The sequence below is a fragment of the Aspergillus karnatakaensis genome, assembly GCF_047715665.1.
Source record: "Aspergillus karnatakaensis strain CBS 102800 unplaced genomic scaffold BJY04scaffold_25, whole genome shotgun sequence".
Classification (NCBI taxonomy): Eukaryota; Fungi; Ascomycota; class Eurotiomycetes; order Eurotiales; family Aspergillaceae; genus Aspergillus; species Aspergillus karnatakaensis.
The window spans coordinates 408,848-428,983 of NW_027395737.1; the positions used below are offsets into that span (position 1 = coordinate 408,848).

At 50.4% G+C, this 20,136-nt stretch overlaps 8 protein-coding genes across 8 annotated transcripts; 2 read left to right on the forward strand and 6 right to left on the reverse strand.

Moving 5' to 3' along the window:
* Positions 1-554: 554 nt before the first annotated feature.
* Positions 555-1,046, reverse strand: BJY04DRAFT_218501 (uncharacterized protein; the record flags this gene model as incomplete). The annotated part of the gene is made up of 1 exon (XM_073716320.1): positions 555-1,046. One exon carries the CDS (start codon positions 1,044-1,046, stop codon positions 555-557), a length of 492 nt encoding a protein of 163 aa, XP_073571146.1.
* Positions 1,047-2,251: 1,205 nt separating this feature from the next.
* BJY04DRAFT_218502 (GTPase domain-containing protein) lies at positions 2,252-3,063 on the reverse strand (the record flags this gene model as incomplete). The annotated part of the gene is made up of 2 exons (XM_073716321.1): positions 2,252-2,880; positions 2,934-3,063. The coding sequence occupies 2 exons, from the start codon at positions 3,061-3,063 to the stop codon at positions 2,252-2,254; spliced, it is 759 nt and encodes a 252-aa protein (XP_073571147.1).
* A 1,010-nt stretch (positions 3,064-4,073) lies between these two features.
* On the reverse strand, positions 4,074-5,545 carry BJY04DRAFT_218503 (uncharacterized protein; the record flags this gene model as incomplete). The annotated part of the gene is made up of 2 exons (XM_073716322.1): positions 4,074-4,600; positions 4,666-5,545. The coding sequence occupies 2 exons, from the start codon at positions 5,543-5,545 to the stop codon at positions 4,074-4,076; spliced, it is 1,407 nt and encodes a 468-aa protein (XP_073571148.1).
* Positions 5,546-6,471: 926 nt separating this feature from the next.
* BJY04DRAFT_189644 (PH domain protein) lies at positions 6,472-11,191 on the reverse strand. The gene is made up of 4 exons (XM_073711402.1): positions 10,603-11,191; positions 10,212-10,529; positions 9,992-10,149; positions 6,472-9,946 (listed from the first exon to the last, which is right to left on the reverse strand). Exons 1-4 carry the CDS (start codon positions 10,616-10,618, stop codon positions 6,941-6,943), a joined length of 3,498 nt encoding a protein of 1,165 aa, XP_073571149.1. The 5' UTR covers positions 10,619-11,191; the 3' UTR covers positions 6,472-6,940.
* A 1,990-nt stretch (positions 11,192-13,181) lies between these two features.
* Positions 13,182-14,068, reverse strand: BJY04DRAFT_218505 (uncharacterized protein; the record flags this gene model as incomplete). Its single annotated transcript, XM_073716323.1, has 4 exons — positions 13,182-13,427; positions 13,505-13,760; positions 13,825-13,960; positions 14,035-14,068. The coding sequence occupies 4 exons, from the start codon at positions 14,066-14,068 to the stop codon at positions 13,182-13,184; spliced, it is 672 nt and encodes a 223-aa protein (XP_073571150.1).
* Positions 14,069-14,448: 380 nt separating this feature from the next.
* Positions 14,449-16,866, forward strand: BJY04DRAFT_189654 (Zn(II)2Cys6 transcription factor domain-containing protein). Its single transcript, XM_073711403.1, has 3 exons — positions 14,449-14,596; positions 14,649-15,392; positions 15,451-16,866. The coding sequence occupies exons 1-3, from the start codon at positions 14,537-14,539 to the stop codon at positions 16,216-16,218; spliced, it is 1,572 nt and encodes a 523-aa protein (XP_073571151.1). The 5' UTR covers positions 14,449-14,536; the 3' UTR covers positions 16,219-16,866.
* On the reverse strand, positions 16,356-16,866 carry BJY04DRAFT_63761 (uncharacterized protein). Its single transcript, XM_073720779.1, has one exon. It carries the CDS (start codon positions 16,752-16,754, stop codon positions 16,494-16,496), a length of 261 nt encoding a protein of 86 aa, XP_073571152.1. The 5' UTR covers positions 16,755-16,866; the 3' UTR covers positions 16,356-16,493.
* Positions 16,867-17,936: 1,070 nt separating this feature from the next.
* Positions 17,937-19,473, forward strand: BJY04DRAFT_218506 (uncharacterized protein; the record flags this gene model as incomplete). The annotated part of the gene is made up of 3 exons (XM_073716324.1): positions 17,937-18,528; positions 18,578-19,331; positions 19,398-19,473. The coding sequence occupies 3 exons, from the start codon at positions 17,937-17,939 to the stop codon at positions 19,471-19,473; spliced, it is 1,422 nt and encodes a 473-aa protein (XP_073571153.1).
* Between the last annotated feature and the right edge of the window lie 663 nt (positions 19,474-20,136).

The following is a 20,136-nucleotide window of genomic DNA, read 5'->3' on the forward strand; positions in this document are numbered from 1 at the left end:
GGGAGTGAGGTGCCAACAGCCTTACCACGGCCTTGTGCAAAGCAACCAATTATACGCATCCACGCCTTTTAATATGTGCCAGCACAGCAATGGCTCCAGTCCAGCTCTCCCAACAGCCCACTCCAGACGTGGCAGAGAATGACATCGATGACATCTCGGAGCGGAGAAACGTAGATTCGATTCGGTTCGATTTAAAGAGAGACTGAGTTGGAGGTCTATATATAGTCTTCGAAGCCCGCCTCATCTGATATATCCTCAGGGCCAGCCAGCGGCCAGCCTTACCCAACCCTCCAACAACATCAAGAATTATATGTCGATCACGTCGCAAAAAAAAAGCAAAAAAGGAAACAAAAGCAATATCCCTCTCCGTACAATTCATGAATCATAACCAGGCTCAAGCCTCGACTCTAGCCTTCCTGAGGCTCCTTCGCCCCATCTCCCGCTGATCAATCGAGGCGCCTACAATACCATGCATGCATAAGCCCGAATTAAATCAACTCATCGCCGCGGCCTCGATCTCCCCCCTCTGCTATCCTCCTCTATCGCGCAGCGATCTACTCCGGCGTCAAATGCGTCTGTCCCGCCTTCTGTCCCAGTCCCTGCCCTCCCTGCGCGGACTGACTCTTCGATCTCCCCTTCGGCGTAAACGAGTTCTCGTAGCCCGCGCGGTAGTCGTAGTCCCTGGTGTAGGGGTTATAGTTGTAGTTGTAGCTCTTGTTGCTGTGGGTGGAGAAGTGCGAGGGGCGGCGGGGTTGAGGCGGGGAGGAGGGTGAATCGTCGTCGACGACGGAGTGTTTTTCGGGTCCTGGGGAGGAGGTGGTGGGTTTTGCTTTGGAGCCGAAGCACATTTTGGATGAGTTTGTGTGGTTGTAGACCTGGATTTGGTTTGGTTGGTGGTGGTGGATGAGGTGTGTGGTAGATGGTAGATAGACGAAGTATACTTGTATAGATGCAGATACGGATGCAGAGTGTAGAGTGCAGAGCGCAGTGCAGATGAAAAGCAATATATATAGGTAGTTTTTAGGTAGGTCGACGGGAACAGACATAAGAACCTTATTTAAATACCCACACCCACAGCTCCCCACCACCAGTGGCACTCCCTACTAGGCTACTACTAACTAGTCAATACTACTACATCATGACTCAAACCGGCCGACATCACATCACATCACACCACGGCTGGTCGGTGACCACCAGAACCTGCTGTCATTCGAAGAACGACATCATACTATGGCGGTGAGGTTGATATCATGCGCCTCTTATACCCCACGGTTCGGGACTAGGCGCTCTTGGGGACAGGGGCTGTGCTCGCGGGGTAGGGCTTGATTTGTCGCTGAGATTGCCACTGTGATGGTAGTGGGTGAGACTGGCGACCGTTCGACGGCGCACAACATACACTCATTCGGGATGGATCGTCTGAAGATGGTCCGGGTTTTTTTCGAGGGGTTGGTCTTGTGGTTTGGGTGCTGTGGCGCGTACTGGTCACAACACAGAATCTACAATGTCGTCCTCTCATCCAGCTCCATAAAATTGACTTTGATGCACAAGTCGGTGAAAAAATCAGTCTGCACGTTGCAGCTCTAGGATGGCCAAGGAGTCGAGACCAAGGCTGCAAAGGTGGAAGGAGGGAGCTAGGAGCACCGTCTTCCACTGCCAAGATGAGCCGAGTACAATCGTCATTGTCTTGGCCGAAGTAGAACTGCTTGTGCAGGCTGGACCAAAGCTTGTAATGTCAGTCCTTATGGCATCAAGGTATTGGGAACCAAACTTGTTTTATTGTATTAAAAACAGGATGCTGAACAAGTACAGCTCTTGCTTGTTCTGCAGAACTTAGCTTAGAGCTACATGCATAGTAAGTGGGGAATTGTGCTGATGCAGTCAGCCCCTCACTCGAGATGCATACCAGTGGCTTGAGCCTATTACGAGATAGCGCCGTAGAGATATATCTCCCCTACTTGGCTGTAAGGCGGGCTGGCGGTGGCTCACCTTTTGTGTCCTCCAGTTCTATGCTCCTAACATGGTTTCTGTCGTTGCCAGTACATGTTTGATATTTAGTACATGCATGCCTTTTGAGCCTTTGACCTCGCTCAAAGCATCGAGGGATTATAGGGGAAGTATGGCTCAAGCTAGTGTAAAAAATTCAAGACACCGAGCGCAGGTCTCGGAGGTAATGTCTAATGTGCCTCGCCAATCAATCGAGTAACTATATGTGCTTTCCAGATTAGGATTACCTTTCTTTAATCGAGAACCTTCAACCTAGGTGAAGAATGATATGAACACCGTTGGTGGCCTTGAGGATTGCCAAAGAAGCATCTCCAATAACTTCCACAGCGTACATGCCCGCTTGGCCCCAGCTCCAATCCGAGAAGGGCATGGCCAAGGGTGTAAGCTCAACGGCTGGTGCACTATAAATATTGGTAATACGGGCCATCAATCTCGCCCTCTCTGTTAGATAGTCCAGATCATCCTCGCTTGCGCTTGCCTCGCATCGGAGAAAGAGGCCTTCATGCATATTGAACTTTTCCCTCCATAGATCCTTAAGCTCTTCCTCCCGAGCATCGCATCTGGCTCGCTCTTTCGGTGCTATACAATCCCAGTGTGTGGTGACAAGAGTCAAGAGAGGGCAAGTGTTGTGTACCAAGTCGTACAGAAATCTAAAGCTGTCCCGCTTCCCTGAGGTTTGCCGCTCAGTGCGAATGTCGTCGACGTATACGATGCCATAGATCCCACCAAGCCAGCGAGTAAAATTTCCAAGTAAATCGTAGATTGCGGATTCGACCTCGCGATTCGGTAAGTCGGAGTGACCGAATCCAGGCGTGTCGATAAACAGGAACATCCTGTCATCTAGTTCTTCCAACACAGCACATGATTTGAGGGTCCCTGTGCCACTGGGCTCAGACAAGGTGACTTTAGGAATACACGGTCAGACATACCACTCGCAAGCTTCTCCCACACTGGTATATCTTGACCCGTTAAAAGCTTGATAAAGTTCGTCTTGCCCGCACCGGTAGGGCCGAGAACGAGAATAACGATGACTCTTTCTGATTTCCTGATAAACGACATGAAAAGGGTAAGATTCTGCTGTCAAGTCTGTTCGTGGAAAGATGAAATACTGACCCCGCTTTGAGCTGCTCAATAATGATCTTATTCCTGGCTGTTCGCTCTTCTTCGAGCTGCCTGCGAAGTTCCGCTGAATCTGAGAGAGCACGAGACACCGCATCAGCTTTCTTGACGATTAACTGTCAAAGACCACGCGTCCTCGTACCTGGTGTGTTCTGAGACATTTTCTGTCAGGCTGAGGTTGTTAAGGCAAAGTCGAAGTGACCATAAACTTGGAAACGCGGAGGCGGAGTCGTATGTAGTGTTTGATCCCAACGGACCCTTGTCGTCTGACTGCGTGGATGGCGATTCAGAATTGGTGCAATCAGCAACGAGCTGCCCAGCAAGAAAGATGATTCGTGTTCTATGAGCCCCAGTAGGAGGACAAAGAGGTGTAGCCTGCAACGTAGTCGTGTAGTCCTCCCACAACAAGAGGAAAAGAGCTGGACAGTCGCTGCCTTCGACTCGGGCCTCCTGCCCGGTAAAGATCTGACGAGAGATGCGGGTTCATTCCTGATTTTATCTGGAAGAGTGTACTGCTGAGACTATTGCTGGTTTGAGGGTGGTATAGTCGCCGAATATTCATCTGTGAAGAATCGGGAAGAGGGGGCTCATTATCACCAGTTGCGGCTAGAAAATATTGAGGATTATCTCGATACGAGAAGGGATTGGGTGAATTGCTGATGGCTATGATGAGAAAAGGATGGAGGTCTGTGGGATAGGACAGGTAGGAGTGTTGTGAGGATGTGGAGGAGACGGGCCTGGAGAGCAATGGGCAAGATGAAGCAGTGGCTTAGGGATGGAGAAATTCCCAATACTACCCTATGAGAGTCAGGGCCCGTTAAGATTCATCTTTCTGTTATCAAGGACCTGCTTATATTCAACTTACTATCAGCAACTCATGCGTAGTTCAATATATCTACATCAACCTTGAATACATCGTGTAGCTCATTCTCCTATACCAGATATACTCTTCAAGCAGACGCCCTCGTTGTAAGCATAACCATGTCATACCCTACCGTCGTCGTCTCATCCAGGAAATACAGCGCTAACCTCCGTCTCAACTCCTCCATATCATTATCATCCTCCCGTCGCCCTCCTTGATAAAGCCCAGACAGCGTCTCCGCCGCAACACGACATCTATCACTTCCATCTACCTCAGAGAACTCATACCAAGCACGAACTCTCTTGAGATTCAGCACCTCAAAGCCCTGTGCTCGTAACTCCTCCATTGCAGTTGCTAGGAGCAGACCTTGATGCTGAACGTTTGCGTTGAGTAATTGAACCACCTCATTATCAGGCGCCGCTTGAAGGAATATCATCTGTGACTCTGGCGTGCGTGCGGTGACGCGCACGAGTTCGGATATTGCCTTCGGTACGTCAGGCGTAGAGTCTAGAACATGCGGGCAGATGGTTATGGTGAAGGTATTCGGAGCAAAGGGGAGGGTTTCGAAGGGAAATTCAGAGAAGCTCTGGATATTAGGGCCCGTGAAACGGGACTCTGACCTATTTATCAGTATGCCACGAAGCGAAGAAGCGCAAGAATGGAAAGACAGCACCACTTACCACCCCCCATACAAAGCACTGTCCCACTCAATCTCAAACCATCCAACTCAGCGCTCACCACCCGATCCAGAAATCCCCTCACGGGCCTCGCTACCTCCGACAAACCCGTCAATCCCATCGGCAAAGGATACGGTCCAAGCAACGGCACGCCTGCCTTCCTCCTTGCAACAAAAAAATGATGTCTCTCCGTGACACGATGGCTCGCATCCTGCGGTTCAAAATCATAGTACTCCTCGCGCTCAACCTCGAATCCAGCTCCCGCCAACATCCCGCGCCACGTCTCCTCTGAGAAAAACGTCTCGATCGTGCGACTCCCCATCCAGCGTTTTCCAACATGGCGTACTGCGTTATACGTGGGGTCTTCAACGTATAGGCCGTTATTGCCTTCACTATTATTATCAGTTTCATCCTCAAGAGATGGTAACCACCCACTCGGCGTCGTCCCAACCACCAACACACCACCAGGAGCTATCCACTCCCCAAATCGATAGCACAATTTCATCGTCTCCGCAGGGCTCACCTGGTAGAGCGAAAATACCACGAATGCGGCGTCAAATCCAGTTTCAGCCCCGGCCGGACTCCAACTTCTCATATCCGCTTTCTCAAAAGTCCCTGACTTAACCCTCGCCCTTGCAAGCTTCACCATCTCACCGGAGACGTCGAGCCCGTGCACATTGTGCCCTGCTGACGCAATCATGCTGGATACGGGGACGCCGGTGCCGCAGCCGATATCCAGCACCCTGCTATGTGGCGGGAGAGTGGTTATAACTGAGGATAGGAATGTGAGGAAGTTGGGGCTGGAAGAGTAGGCGGTCTCATAGCGGGCGCCGAGGCCGTCGAAGAGAATTTCTGCGGGGGTGTAGCTGGAGGAGGGGTTCATGGTGAGTTTGGCGATGTTGGATTGGGTTGGTGGTTTTGGTTCTGTCTAGGAACAGGGAATGAGATGTGTCTGCGAACTTGGAGTCTGTGTATACGTACCTACGACCTGGTAAATATAGCCATAAGCATCCAGTATGTTTTTATATGTCGATCAAGTTCGTTAATTGCATCATTCACCTAGTCTAAGAGCTTAAATCCAGTTAGTAAAGTGTACATTCCAGCAAATAAGCACCCAAACTTTGAGGGTCTGCACACTGACATTATTGTCCGCCTCGCACGTCTCCAGCTTTTACCTAGAGATTGGCAATCACCATCAGCATGATGTTCATGATCCTCCCAGCATTATTGGGCAGCAATGCTTCGACCCCTTGTCGGATCGCCCGAGACTTCAGGTTATTTCAATTACCTTTACGTCACATTCGTGACTCCCCTGCCTCATCCAGATCTCGATCTTCGTGGCGATCGTAGACTAGATGAAGATCATGCAGGAAGCTCCACAACCTATCTAGCCAGACCTAACCCACTCAGGGTTGAGCTGCTGTTCAAAGTTTTGAGGAAACCTGGAACTCGGATGGACGGATGAACGGTGGGTATTTCAGTATGCTGGTTGTTTGTGGAGCGTTTGCTTTGGATCGTATGTTGTGTTGTTTCAAGGTTGGGACTTCAGATTCCGATGGAGCATGTATTGGCGTTGATGAAATTGGTAAGGCTGAGTGTAGATGCCAGGGGATAACCTCAGAAATATGCAGGACTTGCACTTCCCTGCCGGACTTGAAATCGAACGTCTTGACAAGTTGGTAAGCTGCGGGATGAGGTGGTTCATCAAGGGATGGCAGGTACCTGCCCCCACAAAGTCACATGCCTTTTCTAGACACTTGAGATTGAGATCTAGAGGCTACTACAAGGTATATGTATTCCATAACATGACAATGAGATATTGATTGACAAGAGTATATATATTGCCATCGAAATAACCTTTGCAGGTAACGCAACCTAAACACCATTTTCCCAGAAGAACAGTGCCGTACTAGTGCCAGTGTGCGCATGACTATGCGAAAGAGAAAGTCAATCCACAAAACGATAGCAATCTCAATCTGAATATGAAAATAAAAAAGAAACTCAGCGCCGGCCGTTCTCACAACTCCGCCAATGAACAAGCGAGTACGCTGTAGGACTGCAAAACGAGAAAGTGACAAAAGAGAAAGCAACAAGAGAGATTGAAGGAGGGTAAGTAAGATCTAGGTCTAAGATGCAAGTGTCGATACGCAGTGCCAAAAACAGGAAAGGAAATGATAGATCAAGTGTAGATCATATGGGAGAGCAAAACGGGTGATGTGAGATAGAGGGTAGGACCGTAGGAGAAAAAAAAGAAGAGGTTAGGAGAAAGGAGAGGTGTTTAGTAGTGTGGTGTGTTGGTGTTATCGAGGTAGCCGTGTTGAGTATGCGGTCGGTTTGCCTGGTACATTTGTGGGCTCGGCTGTGACTGTGCTGACAACTGGTTGTACCATGACTGGCGTCGAGGCTCTTCAGGTCGGTAGGACTGGTTCAGGGCGTCCCATGTTCGACTAGCAGTGGGCATGTTGTAGACACTCTGCGCTCCAGCTTGGACACCGTAGGAGTGAGGAGGGGTCGCAGGTGCTAGCTGCGGTTGCGGCTGCGGCTGATGTTGCCAGTGGTGCTGGCGCTGAGCAATCGCATGTTGTACCATCTGATTCGACATTCCCTCCTTCATAAGCTTCTTCTCCTGCTCCCGAGCGTCAATGGCTCCGACCAGACCCATAGGATTGACAGGAGGCGGTGTCTTTTGCTTGTCAGTGGACAGGTTGAAGAACGACGAACCGGTCATACGAGCCACGTGCTCTTGCTCTCGGGCAGAAAGATGGGCTGAGATGTCGTTGTAGTTCATCATGCTGCTAGCACCGCGAGACTTGGGCCGCTGCTGGCTATCACGGTTCAGGCTTATTTGCGATTGTGACCGGGTATGGGCCACCCAATCACCAGAAACAGGGCGCGGAGGCGGTGTTGTTGTCGAGGTAGAAGGAGTTCGGTGGTGGACATGAAGTGGTGGGCTAGGGGCCGCTCGCTGTTGCACAAATTGCTCTGGGGTGAGACCGCCTGGGGTTACCGGGCGCGGGACAGCCATCCCTGGCTGCCACAAAACACTCCGTCGGAACTCGTCCCGGCTTGGTGATCTGGAGTGATTGTTGCGCTCCATTTGAGAGAGCCGCTTTTCGGTGGCGTCGGATCCGGACCTGTGATGGTCAAACTTCTTCAGCGTGTCTGACGTGCTCGGGCGCCCAGTGTTCGGTAGCAGGGTCATAGTTGGACCAAAATCGATCGAGGGAATGTCCGGGTTGTGCTCCGGCTTATCCTTCAAAGCGTAATGAGCATCACCAATCACCACATCTTTCGGCTGAGGCTCCGTTCCTACAGTCTTCATAACACCCATTCTCGGCTTGGGAATTGACTTGACGGAGTTCTTGCTGTACAGAGATCCCTTAGTGCTAGCGTAATCAGGCGATGTAGCGGATGCGTCGTCATCGTAAACACTCTCTTCTTCAACATGAACTGGCCGCTTTGGCGCATGATATACAGGGGGATTAACAATTCCAATCAAGTTCATAGCATCCTCGTCCACGGTATGCCGGAGATCGTCAAAGCTCGGTTCACCAACAGAAGTTTGTGGGCTAACTACCTGCGGGGTCTGGCTGATTGGCTTTCGCTTGACAGCCTTATCAGTATCAATGCGGATGCTCTGGGTGCTTTGTCGGTTCGGCTTAGGTGAGGAATTACCACTGTAGGCGGCATAGGTATGCTCAGGCACCGGAGGTCCCTGTTCTTGTTGAGGTTGCTGATAAGCGTACCCATCGGACCCTGGAGCAAGTCGAGGGGCGTTAGAAGCCGTATGAGACGAGCTTGGTCGCACAGGGCTGCCAGTGTAAATGCTGCTGCTCTGACTTGCTGCGGTTGTAGGTCGATCTCCCATCTTCAATCCACCGGCAGCAACAAGTTGTGCAAGAGTGGCATCCGACATGCGAGCGGTGGCCTTGCGCATATCCGGTGAAGGTTGCGGTCTGGTAATAGGTCTCTCAGTGGGATCGTGGGTTAGCGTTGGTGGCAGCGGAGCAACGAATTCTCGCGAGGGTACATGTGCCGTGTTCAAATAAGGGCCTTGAGCAGAGTAGCAGTTGAAATCCTCATCCGAGCTGCTTCGGTTAGGGGAAGCGCCAGCAACAGGACTTTCCGACAAATCTTGGGCAGAAGACGCTGCCGAGTCTTCCATTGCAGAGCTCTGGAGCGGTCTGGGGGCGAATCCAGCTGTATCAGACATGCTTCGCGAGTGCGGAGGTGGTTGCTCCTTCGGCACCTGTTTTACTACGGCATCCACCGATTGGTTGAATGCATACTGAGCCAAAGGTCCTTTGGGTTGGGGCTGTTCGGGAACGTTGCTGAATCGAGTAGGGAGACTCGAGCGGAAACGCGGTCTGCTTGTGGCGAGGCTACTGGTCCTGCTGTCGGCGTTTGCCATCCGGCGTGCGGTTGCATCCTTGAGCTGCTTTCTCCACTCAGCTTCATTCCAGTTTTGAGCTCCAGGGGTCTGCATGAGATTTGCAATATCCGAAATATCGAGGTAGTCATAGCGGTCTTGATCGGGAAATGCGAACATGATACTCTTAACGTGGTTGACCGCAGCAATCAGACGATTTGGGCGGCCGTACAGGCCGAAGGTATCGAATGTCGGCATCAGGAATTGAAGCATGATTTCGAATCCACTCACGGCAGGATGGACTTCTGGCATAACGAAAACGAAACCCTCCACCTTGGACTCTGACTGTGAATGCAAAACAAAGTTTCCTTCAATCTTGATCAGCGTTGATTGGTCAATCAAAGCCTTCGATTGAGGGTAAATGGCGTAGGCGCAATATGCGTCGGTAATTGTCGCTATCGGTTTTACTTTCTTCGTCTTTTTCGTCTCGTAGAACTTGATGCTTCCAATCACTAGCCTCGGAGCACGATCGTACGCCGACTTCTTTTTCATCGTTTTCCTTGCCTTCTGTAGCTCCTTCTCGTCCGGTGGGGTGATCACGAACCAGCAGCGCTTCCACGGAGTCCCAGCTCCAAATCGTACCCGAGCCCAATCTTCGTGTTTAAAGCGGTTACGCTCCAGGATGGCTCGAATGTTATTCAATTCCCGGCCTTTAGCAGCGATTATGGAACCGGTGTATGCTTCATAAAGGCAGGTGTGTTCGTAAATTGCCAGACGGATTGCAGCGGTCCATTGCACAAGGAAATCGAAAGATTCAAAGTGTAACAGGTATCGATTTTGACCCGCAGACGAGACACTCAGGACGTTCTGCAAAGACTGTGCACCTGCTTGGTTCTGCGTAGGTAGAGTTTCAATCTGACTGGTTAGTGCCATCAACACCGGGTAGATCCTAAAACTCACCGATTTGACTGAAGCGTCTGCGAGGTTAATAAATGTCGGAGGGACTTCATTTGCGTCGCCTGCTGCGTCCAGCGCAGCAGCGTCCCATAAAGATAGAACTGTTCCGACTAGCTGCGCGTAGCATTCCACCCATTGTCGATCCGCACATGGTCGGCCATCTAACACAATCAGTCATTGAATCCGTAGAAGAAGAAAAAAAGAAAAAAAACGACAAGCGTACTTGTATCCAGATCATTCAGCTTTAGAAAATACCCCTCGTAGTACAGCTTATTTGTATGGCTGTTCATGTACGCAAAGATCCGCTGAAGTTCGGCGGGAGTGTCTTCAGCTAATTGCATAAACGGAGGGGTGTGGCTAAAGATCGTTGAGCCCGGCCGGGACATTCGCCGTTCGGCTTTTGACGGCGAGCCATCGACCGGAGAGGGTCTGTCTGGTGACGGAGTTTCATATCGTGATGGAGGAAGTTGTGAAGTCGGTCGTTTCCCATCTGGGCTCGTTTTGCGGGACGATCCACCGAACGACGAGAGGAACGACAGCACTAGAGAAGCAAGGGATGTCAGCGGGGGATCGATCTCAAGATAGCAGCGACCCAATCAGAGCGGGCGACTCACCGCGAGAGCGAACCATGATGGCGGCTGGATTCGCACAGGGAAAGGAAGGCCAGCTTCTCTGGTGTTGTTGGTGTAATGTGTGAGAAACGAGCGAACGAAGGGAAAAGAGCGGAAGAAAGAGGGGGGTGCGGAGGGGACTAGGTTGATGGTGTTTTGGGTTCCGGGTCCTCCGCACGGAGATAGCAACACAGTGTCAAGAGTAAGACTCAAGACCCGCCAAGATTAACACCAGACAACTGAGTCCATGGAGTGAAAGCAACGAAGAAACGTGTGGGGAGAGTAGCGAATGACACGGGGGGAGGATAACGATGGACGGGTGGCCAAGGTGAATTTGCTCTTGGGGGAATGGCGCGAGCTTAGGGTCGTCGTCAGCGCCTGACCTTGATTCGAGTCAGATGGCACTAAGGTGAGGAGACTGACTACCTTGGGAGAGGAGGATTATCCAAGACAAAGCAGAGGAGGAGGAGGAAAAGAAAGAAAGACGGGAAGCGAAGACAGAGGAGAGAGAGAGAGAGAGTGACACAAGAAGCAAGCAATCGGACAGATGAGAAAGCATGAGGTGAGACCAGAGACCGGGCTCTGACCTGACGGGGTTCCGGAGTGGAGTTGTCGTTGATCGTCTTGGTGGAGTGGAAAGTGTAACCGTTTTTTTCTGCTCCAGCAGAACGCTACTCCTCCGTATTGTCTCAGCCACAGTTCAGTCAATGAGATGCAGAAGATACTCAAAAGAATGCTCTGGAATAACGATATCAATAGCAATACTGTTTCTCTCCAAACTCTCTACAGGATCAGTACTCCGTATCGAAAAGAACAGGGCTGAGTGGCACATTCCGTCCACAGCGTCCAAACTGGCTGGCGTCATCACTGTGGCTGACCATGTAACTCCAGTCCCTCAACCAGACATACAACATCCAACCGCTTGCACTACGTATGCGCATGTACCTGTGCGTTCCAGTTCCAGATCGATTGAACTGATTCAACACTTGCAGCATCCAGTCCCAAATCTACACCGATCTCCTCCAGGGTGTATCCTCACCGGTTCTTCTTCCTTGGTACCTGAAAATTGATAGGCCCTCCATGCTTTTTCTCCTCCGTCAGCTGGTCTAGATCCCAACACCAATGGAAACCAAACTGCTTACCCTTGATGCATTCTCCCGTTCCAAATTTCATTCAACAATCGCAAGCGCAAATCCAAACCGCTTCATCACGCGGCTCAATCACATCCACAGCTCGCGACCTGAATTGAGGCGAAAAATTCCTGATGCCGTCCAAATATAGTAACACAAGCCCTGCATGTCTTAGATCGCTTGTCTGCCCTGCCCTATATCTCAGGCTCACAAGCTCGCCAGCTCGCTCATTCCATCCCTTTCTCTTTAACTTTATTCTCCCCACGAGGCAAGAAAATCCAGCCTTCGACCGAGACAACATGACAAATATAGCTCGCGCCAAGTCTCGCCTACCCGAATCGGTGGTCGTTGATGACTTTGATGGGAGCCCGCGCCAATCCGAGTGGGTGCTAGCCGGGCCCAGCGAGCGCATTATTGTTGTTAGATGCGATAGTCTGCTCCGCAAAATAAATGCCCGAGATAATCGATCATCGACTGGAGTTGATGATTGATTATTGCTTCTCCTTTTCCTGAGATTATTATCAGGAAACCCCTAACTCCTGATGACAGTTCGTGCAGACAGCAACTAAGCAAACTGCAGAAAGGAGGCCACTGGACTACGGAGTACACAGAACCTGGGGGCCTAGTCAGCACTTTATTGACTCGCTAAATGAGCTGGCGAACTGCGAACTGCTGACATTACACATGTGCAATCGCAATCAATAGTCGGAGATTTATCACTGCTAGTAATAATACTACCCTTGTTGGTTAATTATTGCCTTCACTTTCAGGAGACTGTCGCTGGTACACCACGGCCCCTTCTCCGTGTCAAGCCCAGTCCAGTCCCGACTCCCAAGAGAATCTCCCAGACAAATTCCAACCTGGTACTGTCCCTGCGTGAAAGTTGTCAGCGACGCGTGTTCCAGAACGATCGCTTCCAAGAATAGGGCCACGGGGCGGGCGGATATGACCTCAACGGTACCGTACTTTGAATGATCAGCGGGCCATTTCAATGCAGTTGAGATCGACACTGCGACAGCTGGTTAGAATTATTAGGTGCAGGATTAACTTGCTTGACATCGGACGAGTGACGATGGATTTCCGACAGGAATCGTGGCTGAGGCGAATGCTTGAGTGCTGTCAAGCTGTGCGCTATCCTCGCTAATTTCGGTGGGACCCGGGGGGGCTGAAACTTGAAAGGTCGGACCGTCGGAGTGTTCTCTGTTTTGAAAGTATGGGATATTGAAGAGGATGTTTTTTCGTTTGTTCTAGATAGAGGGAAACCATTGTCCGTTGCTGATGATGAATATGCAGAAGCTAAAGAGTCTGACTTGAGGAGCTGTGAGAAGGACGCCGCAATGGCCACGCCTGGCTTCCTCCTACAGGAGTCCGGGTGGCGCTTCTATGAGTACACCACAGCCATATACAACCATTCTCATAACCTACTTAAAAAAAATCCGTCTTTCAAGCCCATCACACCTCTTCCTCTCTATCCCCTTCATCAAGCATCACAGCGCCCTCCTTCCTAGGAATAACGAACCCCGTCGCAAGATACATCCAAACAACGATATACTCCGTCCCCAAACCCATGAACAGGAACGGAATAACAGGCCCAGTCAGATCATTCCATCTCTCATCAGAAGCCTCATATACAGACAGGAAGAGGTACACAATGCGGACGATGATGAATGGTGCTGCGAGGGCTAGGACTTTGAGGATCTAAGGAAAGAAGACACGGTTATTTCAAGATCATCTGAAAATTATCTGATGGGATGGATTGAACTGGGTCGACATACCGTTCTACTAGACTCCAAGAGACAATACCACTGTGTCCAGAGATATCCCTGCGTGGCTAACAGACACCCGGCAAAGACTACAACAACGATATACCCTGCTTTGACGAGTTTGAGCCCGATGAGGACGTCGCTGATGGTATCGCTTCCTTCCAAAACGCCTCCTGCAACTGTCAGACCAATTCCGATGAGGAACAGAATGCGCGAGAGGCGAAGGCACTGTCTGATATATAGACCCATGTTGTGCTCGAGGGATGTTCTAGGGTTGGCATTAGGCTCTGGGTAGTACATAGTATAGGAGGTAGTCGATTGTTGACACATACATGATCCGGATAAAGCCCAATGTTGCAGCGATTAAAGGGAACACGCCGGTATTAAGGAGGATGATTGATGCTATCATTACGGCGGTGCTGGATGTCTGCTGCCAGGCGATGACCAGAGCTCCTGCGGTCATGCGAACTAATGAAAGTGAATTGTGTTAGGTATACCAGGTAAATATTTTGGCTTCATCTCTGTAACAAGTGAGAACTCACTCAAAGAGAAAATGGTCAAGATGATCCATGACATTCGGGGCCTCTTATGTCGATAGCATGCGAGATATAGTGCAGTGACTGTCACTGGTATATAGAGCACGATCTGAGCAACGCTCAGCTTGGAATGGCTGCCAAACATGGAGAATTCGAGGTTATTGAATGTCAGGGTTAGGTTTAGGTTTCTGGACTGCAAAGTCTCAAGTGGATATCCTCTGCATCTTATAATCACTTTTCTAGCTCGGCTTCTGTCCGTAAGCACCAGGCTGTGCTGGAATCATGTTCAATGACTCCGTGGATATCTCCATACTCCTTATATGGGCTCGCAAGATCAGCCCCTCTTTAGGTTTAGCGTACAAAACAAGCTCACCAAGGCTCCACCTGGGCTGACGCCTTACAGACTTCGGCTTCGATCGACGGAGAACGCCATGAGGTCTTTCTTGCCCAATCTCAATATCCTTCCTAGACCACAGTCCTGATTTCGTAGCACGGACCCATTTTGGATATGGTCGGAGTAGCCGGCAAATCCAAAGGGTGCAACACCTGCCGGAAACGAAAGATTGCGGTGAGTCACAGTCAAAGGCACATATACAGACCTCACTGAAACAGATTTCCAGTGTGATCAGCAAAAGCCGGTCTGTGGGAACTGCACACGCTCGAAGCGCATATGTGGCGGGTACCGGAAAGAGACAGTCTTCGTGTTGGTCCAGCCAGCCGCCGAGAAGACACATACATTCCTCAGAGCCCGCTCCCTATCTGAAACAGACTTTGTTGAAGGGGAGGAGCTGAAGTTGCAGCAAGACACGGGGCTAAGTGATGCCATCTCAAGTCTGACCAGTGTCGTTCAGGGCAGGCAAGAGAGGGGGCCTTTCTTTCCTGAGACAAGCTTGGCCTATGCAATTATGCACAGCCATATCGAACGCCATAATCTAGTGCAAGCCTTTCTGTCAAGCTGCTTTCCATCTGAGTGGTTTGCGGCTTCTCTCTCCTGGCTTCCCCTACTAGGAGAATTGCCCACCAAGGTCGAAGCACTGGAGACATCAAGCGCTGCAATCGCAGCCGCGGCGCTAGGACATATGTCCAGTGACTCTGTTCTTGTCAAACAAAGCTTGAGATACTATACACAGGCCCTGTGTCAGCTACGCAAGGCACTCGCAAGCCCAAATCTCGCGCTCGAAGACGGAACCTTGGCTGCGTGCATGGCACTCAGTCTATATGAGGCTCTTGAGTGCCCGAATTTAGGATCGGAGGGCTATTTCAACCACTGTCGTGGCCTCATTGCATTAGTTCAGGCGCGTGGTCAGGATGCCCACTCCGTTGGAGCGGGACATCGATTGTTTCTTGGTGTGAGAGTGCCAGAAGTAGGTTTCGTTAAGCCCCGCACAATAATCTGTATGTTTGCTGATATCTCACCAATGGATCCTGTTTGCGTTGAAAGAAGGCCACTCGACAGAGCTGTGTGAGCTCTCTTGGGTGGAACGGCCTTGGACGAATATCCCGAAGACATTTCGTGACCTAGTCACTGATTGCCTTGCTCAAGCCCCTGCGATCCTTGAGCGTGTGGGATTGTTGTTCCACCTAGATGTTCCCCAGCGGCTTGACCTTGTACTCGAGTTGATTGATAAATGTTGCCAAATTGACAATCAACTAGACGGCATCGATACAAGGATCCGGCGATCAGAAGACGTGCTATACTGGGAGCTCCCGTCACGATCCGCACCTTTGCCCTTCATTGATGGATACTTGGGGCCTCTGTTTGCAGTCGTTTTCTGTTTCCAGAGCGCGCAAGTAGGTGCTACCCTAATGCTTTTATGGGCAGCGCGGACGATGCTATGGTCCGGTCTTTCCAATTTATACCAGCTTTTAGAAAGTACTGCTCTCTCTGAAACATCAAGCCGTTTTGTCGATCATGTTTCTCTATCGAAGATAAGGCATCTGCCTCATCGCGAGCGTTGTGTGGAATATCTCTCCATGGCCCACCGAGTCTGCCAATCCGTGGAATACTTTTTGAACGATGAAATGCTGCTGGCTGGTCCGTTATCCGTGAGCCCTGCGCTAGGCATTGTGGCCAGTAGTCTGCTCAATCGACCCGGGAATAGCCACGAGCGGGAGATAGCGTGGATTCAAGCGACTTTGGACATGGTGAGACGGAAAGGACTCAATGTTCTGCGGCATGCGGAAATATGATGCCTCAGTTTGGCAAGTAAGGATCGGCTAATGAGGCACGGATGTGCATGCGTCGTGTGGAAAAGCTGCGGACAGCCACTGGATCCCAAACTCAGGCTTAAACTGCAGTTATATGCCCCCAAGTGTGCAGGCCAAACCGGAGGTGTTCGAGCGCGTATTTTGCTGTGATTCTCTGTTCTGGACTAGGGCTCGTCATCCTGCCCACCAGGTCCTTAAGGTCCTGCTCCTCAAAGTCATATGCCTCAAAGAGCTGTCCCAGGTGACCCGAGCACAAGCTACCAGCGATGTCGCTGAAACGTACAAAGAAGGAGCTGTCTTCTCGTATGCGTTCGAGAAGCCGCAAAGGCTCTCTTCAACAAGGATATAGGAGACTTGTCTCCGGACAGCATGGGCTTATGAGCTTTCCGGCTAAGCTGGGCGTGGCTAACGCGGAAGACAATTTCATCTAACATCACGTAGATCATTCGAGAACAGTTAGCGGGATCCGTGATACCAGATACAACCAGGAAGCACCACTGTAGCAAAAGAGACTGCATCGGAGGCTTGATCCTTACAGAGATGCCCTCTGAGCAATTTTCAGAATGCACACTTACTGTATCCTCAAGACATGAGATTTCAAATCTTGGTTGAGTGACGTGTTCTTCTCCGTGTATCCATCGTGACTCGCAAGTATATCGTTGGCCTTAATACCTGCGCATTATCAATAGAGGACGACGTGTACCATGTAAGCATAAAGCTCACCGATGTGCGGAATGTCTCGATAATAAACGGCCAAACCATACAAAGCTCATCAAAGGATAGCCTTGCTTATCTCCCGGCTAAATCCTCTTTGGCTCGATATGAGCAAATCCTCCGCCGTCAGATGGCAAATAAATCAATCAAGCTCTTTCACCCGAGTGGTAGAATCGCAGTTGTGGGAAGTGACTGCATTGATATCCACAAGAGGAGTCCTGGAACTCACACTGTAAAGGCCAGTATTACTGCGAGATCAGTTGAGTGTAGTGGTCTGCAACAGTTTGCTCTTGGGGTTGGGAACGTACCTCAAGCCGTATATTGTTCATAAGAAATAGAGAGAGGAACTAGGTAGGTGCTGCAGCCAGGGCTGCGCAGCAGGTGGCTGTCCCTGGTCACTCGCAGTCGGCTACGTGATTGGTCAGGCGTGGATGCAGTGTGTTTACTGTACCTCCCCATAGATGTCACCTCGCTACATGCCAGCTCTTATATAACTACTCCAGATGACAGTCGATCACTACGCAAACTTGACTATCAGAGCCTTCTGTCGTGCAGTTACAGGTTTTGACCACGTGGATGAGGGGATTCTACAGGTTGCCATCGAGGTGAATCACATCATTCACTATCCGTCTCATTTTGTCCCATTTTGTCCCATATCTGCTCATTTACCAATCCTCCGATTTCCCCAGGCACCCCATCTTCCCCTCGTCATGTCTTGTTTTCTTCATCCCCCCAACTTTCTCTCTGCTTGATTTTGTCTCCATCTTTCAACACATCCACCACCAGCAAGGACTTGGTTCTTTCACTAAGATCTTGATGTGAGGCACCCGATAGTTTCTTGCCCAAATCATTCTTTACTGTCACTCCTTTCTGTCTGCTCTTGTGCTCGTTTACTTTCTTTCGCCGGTCCTGTGTAGTCTTTCCTGGCCTCTATAAAGGCCTTTTTCAACCGTCTCCATCGTCGTCTGCTCAAAACAGTCTTCAAGATGGATGTGTCTGACGCTTCCCCGGCCGCTGTTACTAAGCCCCATGTTGACGAGCCCGTCGGTCCTGTTGACATCCTGTTCGATGCTCGGGACTATGCCTTAGTTGACAAGAAAGCCCCCCAGATCGTCGAGGCGGAGAACCAAAAGCTGGACGACTTGATGGGCCAGTTCACCAAAGGCTTCGATCCCGGAGCATTCGGTGGTGTCATACTCGCCTCGCTGCCCAACTTAGCTGAGAACCTCTTCCCAGGATCTTATGCTCACCTCCTACTACTCTTGTTTTCAAGCTTCGAGATGCTCCAGAACGTTCAGTTGAGCTTGGAATACTGGATGGGACATCAATACCACGGCACCCCAAACATCGCCCCGAACGCTACCAGTGGCATCGACGAGAACTATTTCGGGGCAGAAATGGAAATGCTGCGAAAGTTACTAGAGCCTATTCGCGAGGGAACCAAGAAATCTATCTTCTGGCTGAACACTAGACGCGCGGATCCCGTTCGGGCTTGTGAGCAGTTGGAGGCCGCTGTCAGGGTGATTGAGTCTTTCAAGGACGATGTCTTCGCCGCTATGAGCTCATTTCATGAGAATAGTAAGTTCTGACGAGATCTCAACGTGCTTCTCTGCTAATCTCCTCTTAGAAACCATGTACTGTTCACTTCCGGTTTCACTTCAACGAACAGCGATGACCAGCATGAAGCAGCTGCGCCTTGACACTTGCATGAAGACTCTACACTGGGACAGCTTTAGCGGCACTGAGATTGAACTCACTTCGTTCTACCGTTTCTACAAAGCCCATATCTCTAAGACCGAGCCTGATCGCGCGAGAGCTGCCGGCTGGCTTCCACCAATTTCTCCTAAGACCCCTCGTTTATCTGCTCCTGAGGCAGGGGAGGGGGATCTGGCGAGCTGGCCTTCTCCCGGAGTCAAGAACACTGTTCTTGATCTCCTGCTCAAAACAGCTTTGTGGCTCAGCGTGGCACGAGGGCTTCCAGCCGTCCATCTTTTCTGTGATGTCGCTAGACTCTTTGTTATGAACCAGCCTCCGAGACCCGGCACAGACGAGCATCAGCGCTTCATGTTACATCTCATACGCTTTCGAGGCTCAACAGGAGGCGCTCAGTTCTCTCCGTCTCTCGTCATTCCCAGGGAAGGCAGTTTCCCCAATCGCAACACCGATTACTTCGAGGATGTTTGGAGAACAAGCCATAATCTCCAAACCAGGCTTTACGAGGATACCTCTCTTCATGTGCAGCACAACGTCCCCAACTTTAAGCTCGCAACCGCCCCCTCTGGCCGTCGTCGCTCCGCTCTTCGTGATATTCAGATTATCACTAATCTCCCTGCTCGTGCAAGCCCGGCGAGCACCCCGTGCACTCCGGAGAACGATTTTAAGTAAGCCAACCCACTTCAGTTTTACCTTGCCACGACTTCCCGAGCTAATATAAATCCATTTCCTAGTCATTCGTCAGACGACGACCTCCTTCCCTCCTTTTCCCGGGACAGCCCAACCATCTACCGCAATCGCACCGTCTAATCCCCAAAACCCTTCCATGCCATGTCGTGTATCACAATCTGAGCGATATACATGTCACCTTAAGTCGATCTCGATCTAGGTTGCATACCGCAGCTCTTCTCTACCCCCCAAATCTATTCAATTGCAAATACACAGCACAGCCATATCATGATAGAGAAGACCACAACACACGTTGGGCGGCTCCTGGTGCACGTTCGTGCGAAGAGTATCAGATAAGATAGGATTCTTCTGGGTTCGGTTGGTACCACATTTCTTTCTTCGATTTTTTCTTTTTTGTGTTCTTGTCAGATTCACGTCATGAAACTCTCAGTCTGCGCTCCTTGTCGTTGGCTGTCCTGCTCTGGCGGTGCTAAGCAGGCAGTCTCCGACACATTGGAGCAGCTATCCAGAGAACCGACTCGCTCGCATAATTTCACGTTTTCGTTTACGTCACTTTATCTCAACTCAGGGACACTATACCCCTCAGAATCCATATAAAAAGGGGGCAAGGCAAGGCGAAAGCCATCTGGAGGCAAAGTTCAAATCCCATAGTTTAGTTTACTTACCTTACTTATGGCACTCAAAAGGTACAAACTCTTACTCATCCCAGTCCATTATGTCCTTGTCTGTTTGCTCCACTCAAGAAAGGGAAAAAAAAGTGTTCAGGGAGGGGATTTTTCATGT

Bases quoted from the DNA above. Each gene is read 5' to 3' on its own strand.
- BJY04DRAFT_189654 (XM_073711403.1), top strand. From the start codon at position 14,537: ATGGTCGGAGTAGCCGGCAAATCCAAAGGGTGCAACACCTGCCGGAAA. The intron at 14,597-14,648 runs GTGAGTCACAGT...ACAGATTTCCAG, and splicing joins GCCGGAAACGAAAGATTGCG to TGTGATCAGCAAAAGCCGGT. The intron at 15,393-15,450 runs GTAGGTTTCGTT...TCTCACCAATGG, and splicing joins TTGGTGTGAGAGTGCCAGAA to ATCCTGTTTGCGTTGAAAGA.
- BJY04DRAFT_189644 (XM_073711402.1), bottom strand. The intron at 10,150-10,211 runs GTACGCTTGTCG...TGATTGTGTTAG, and splicing joins GCTGAATGATCTGGATACAA to ATGGCCGACCATGTGCGGAT. The intron at 9,947-9,991 runs GTGAGTTTTAGG...CTAACCAGTCAG, and splicing joins CAGACGCTTCAGTCAAATCG to ATTGAAACTCTACCTACGCA.
- BJY04DRAFT_63761 (XM_073720779.1), bottom strand. From the start codon at position 16,754: ATGCAGTCTCTTTTGCTACAGTGGTGCTTCCTGGTTGTATCTGGTATC.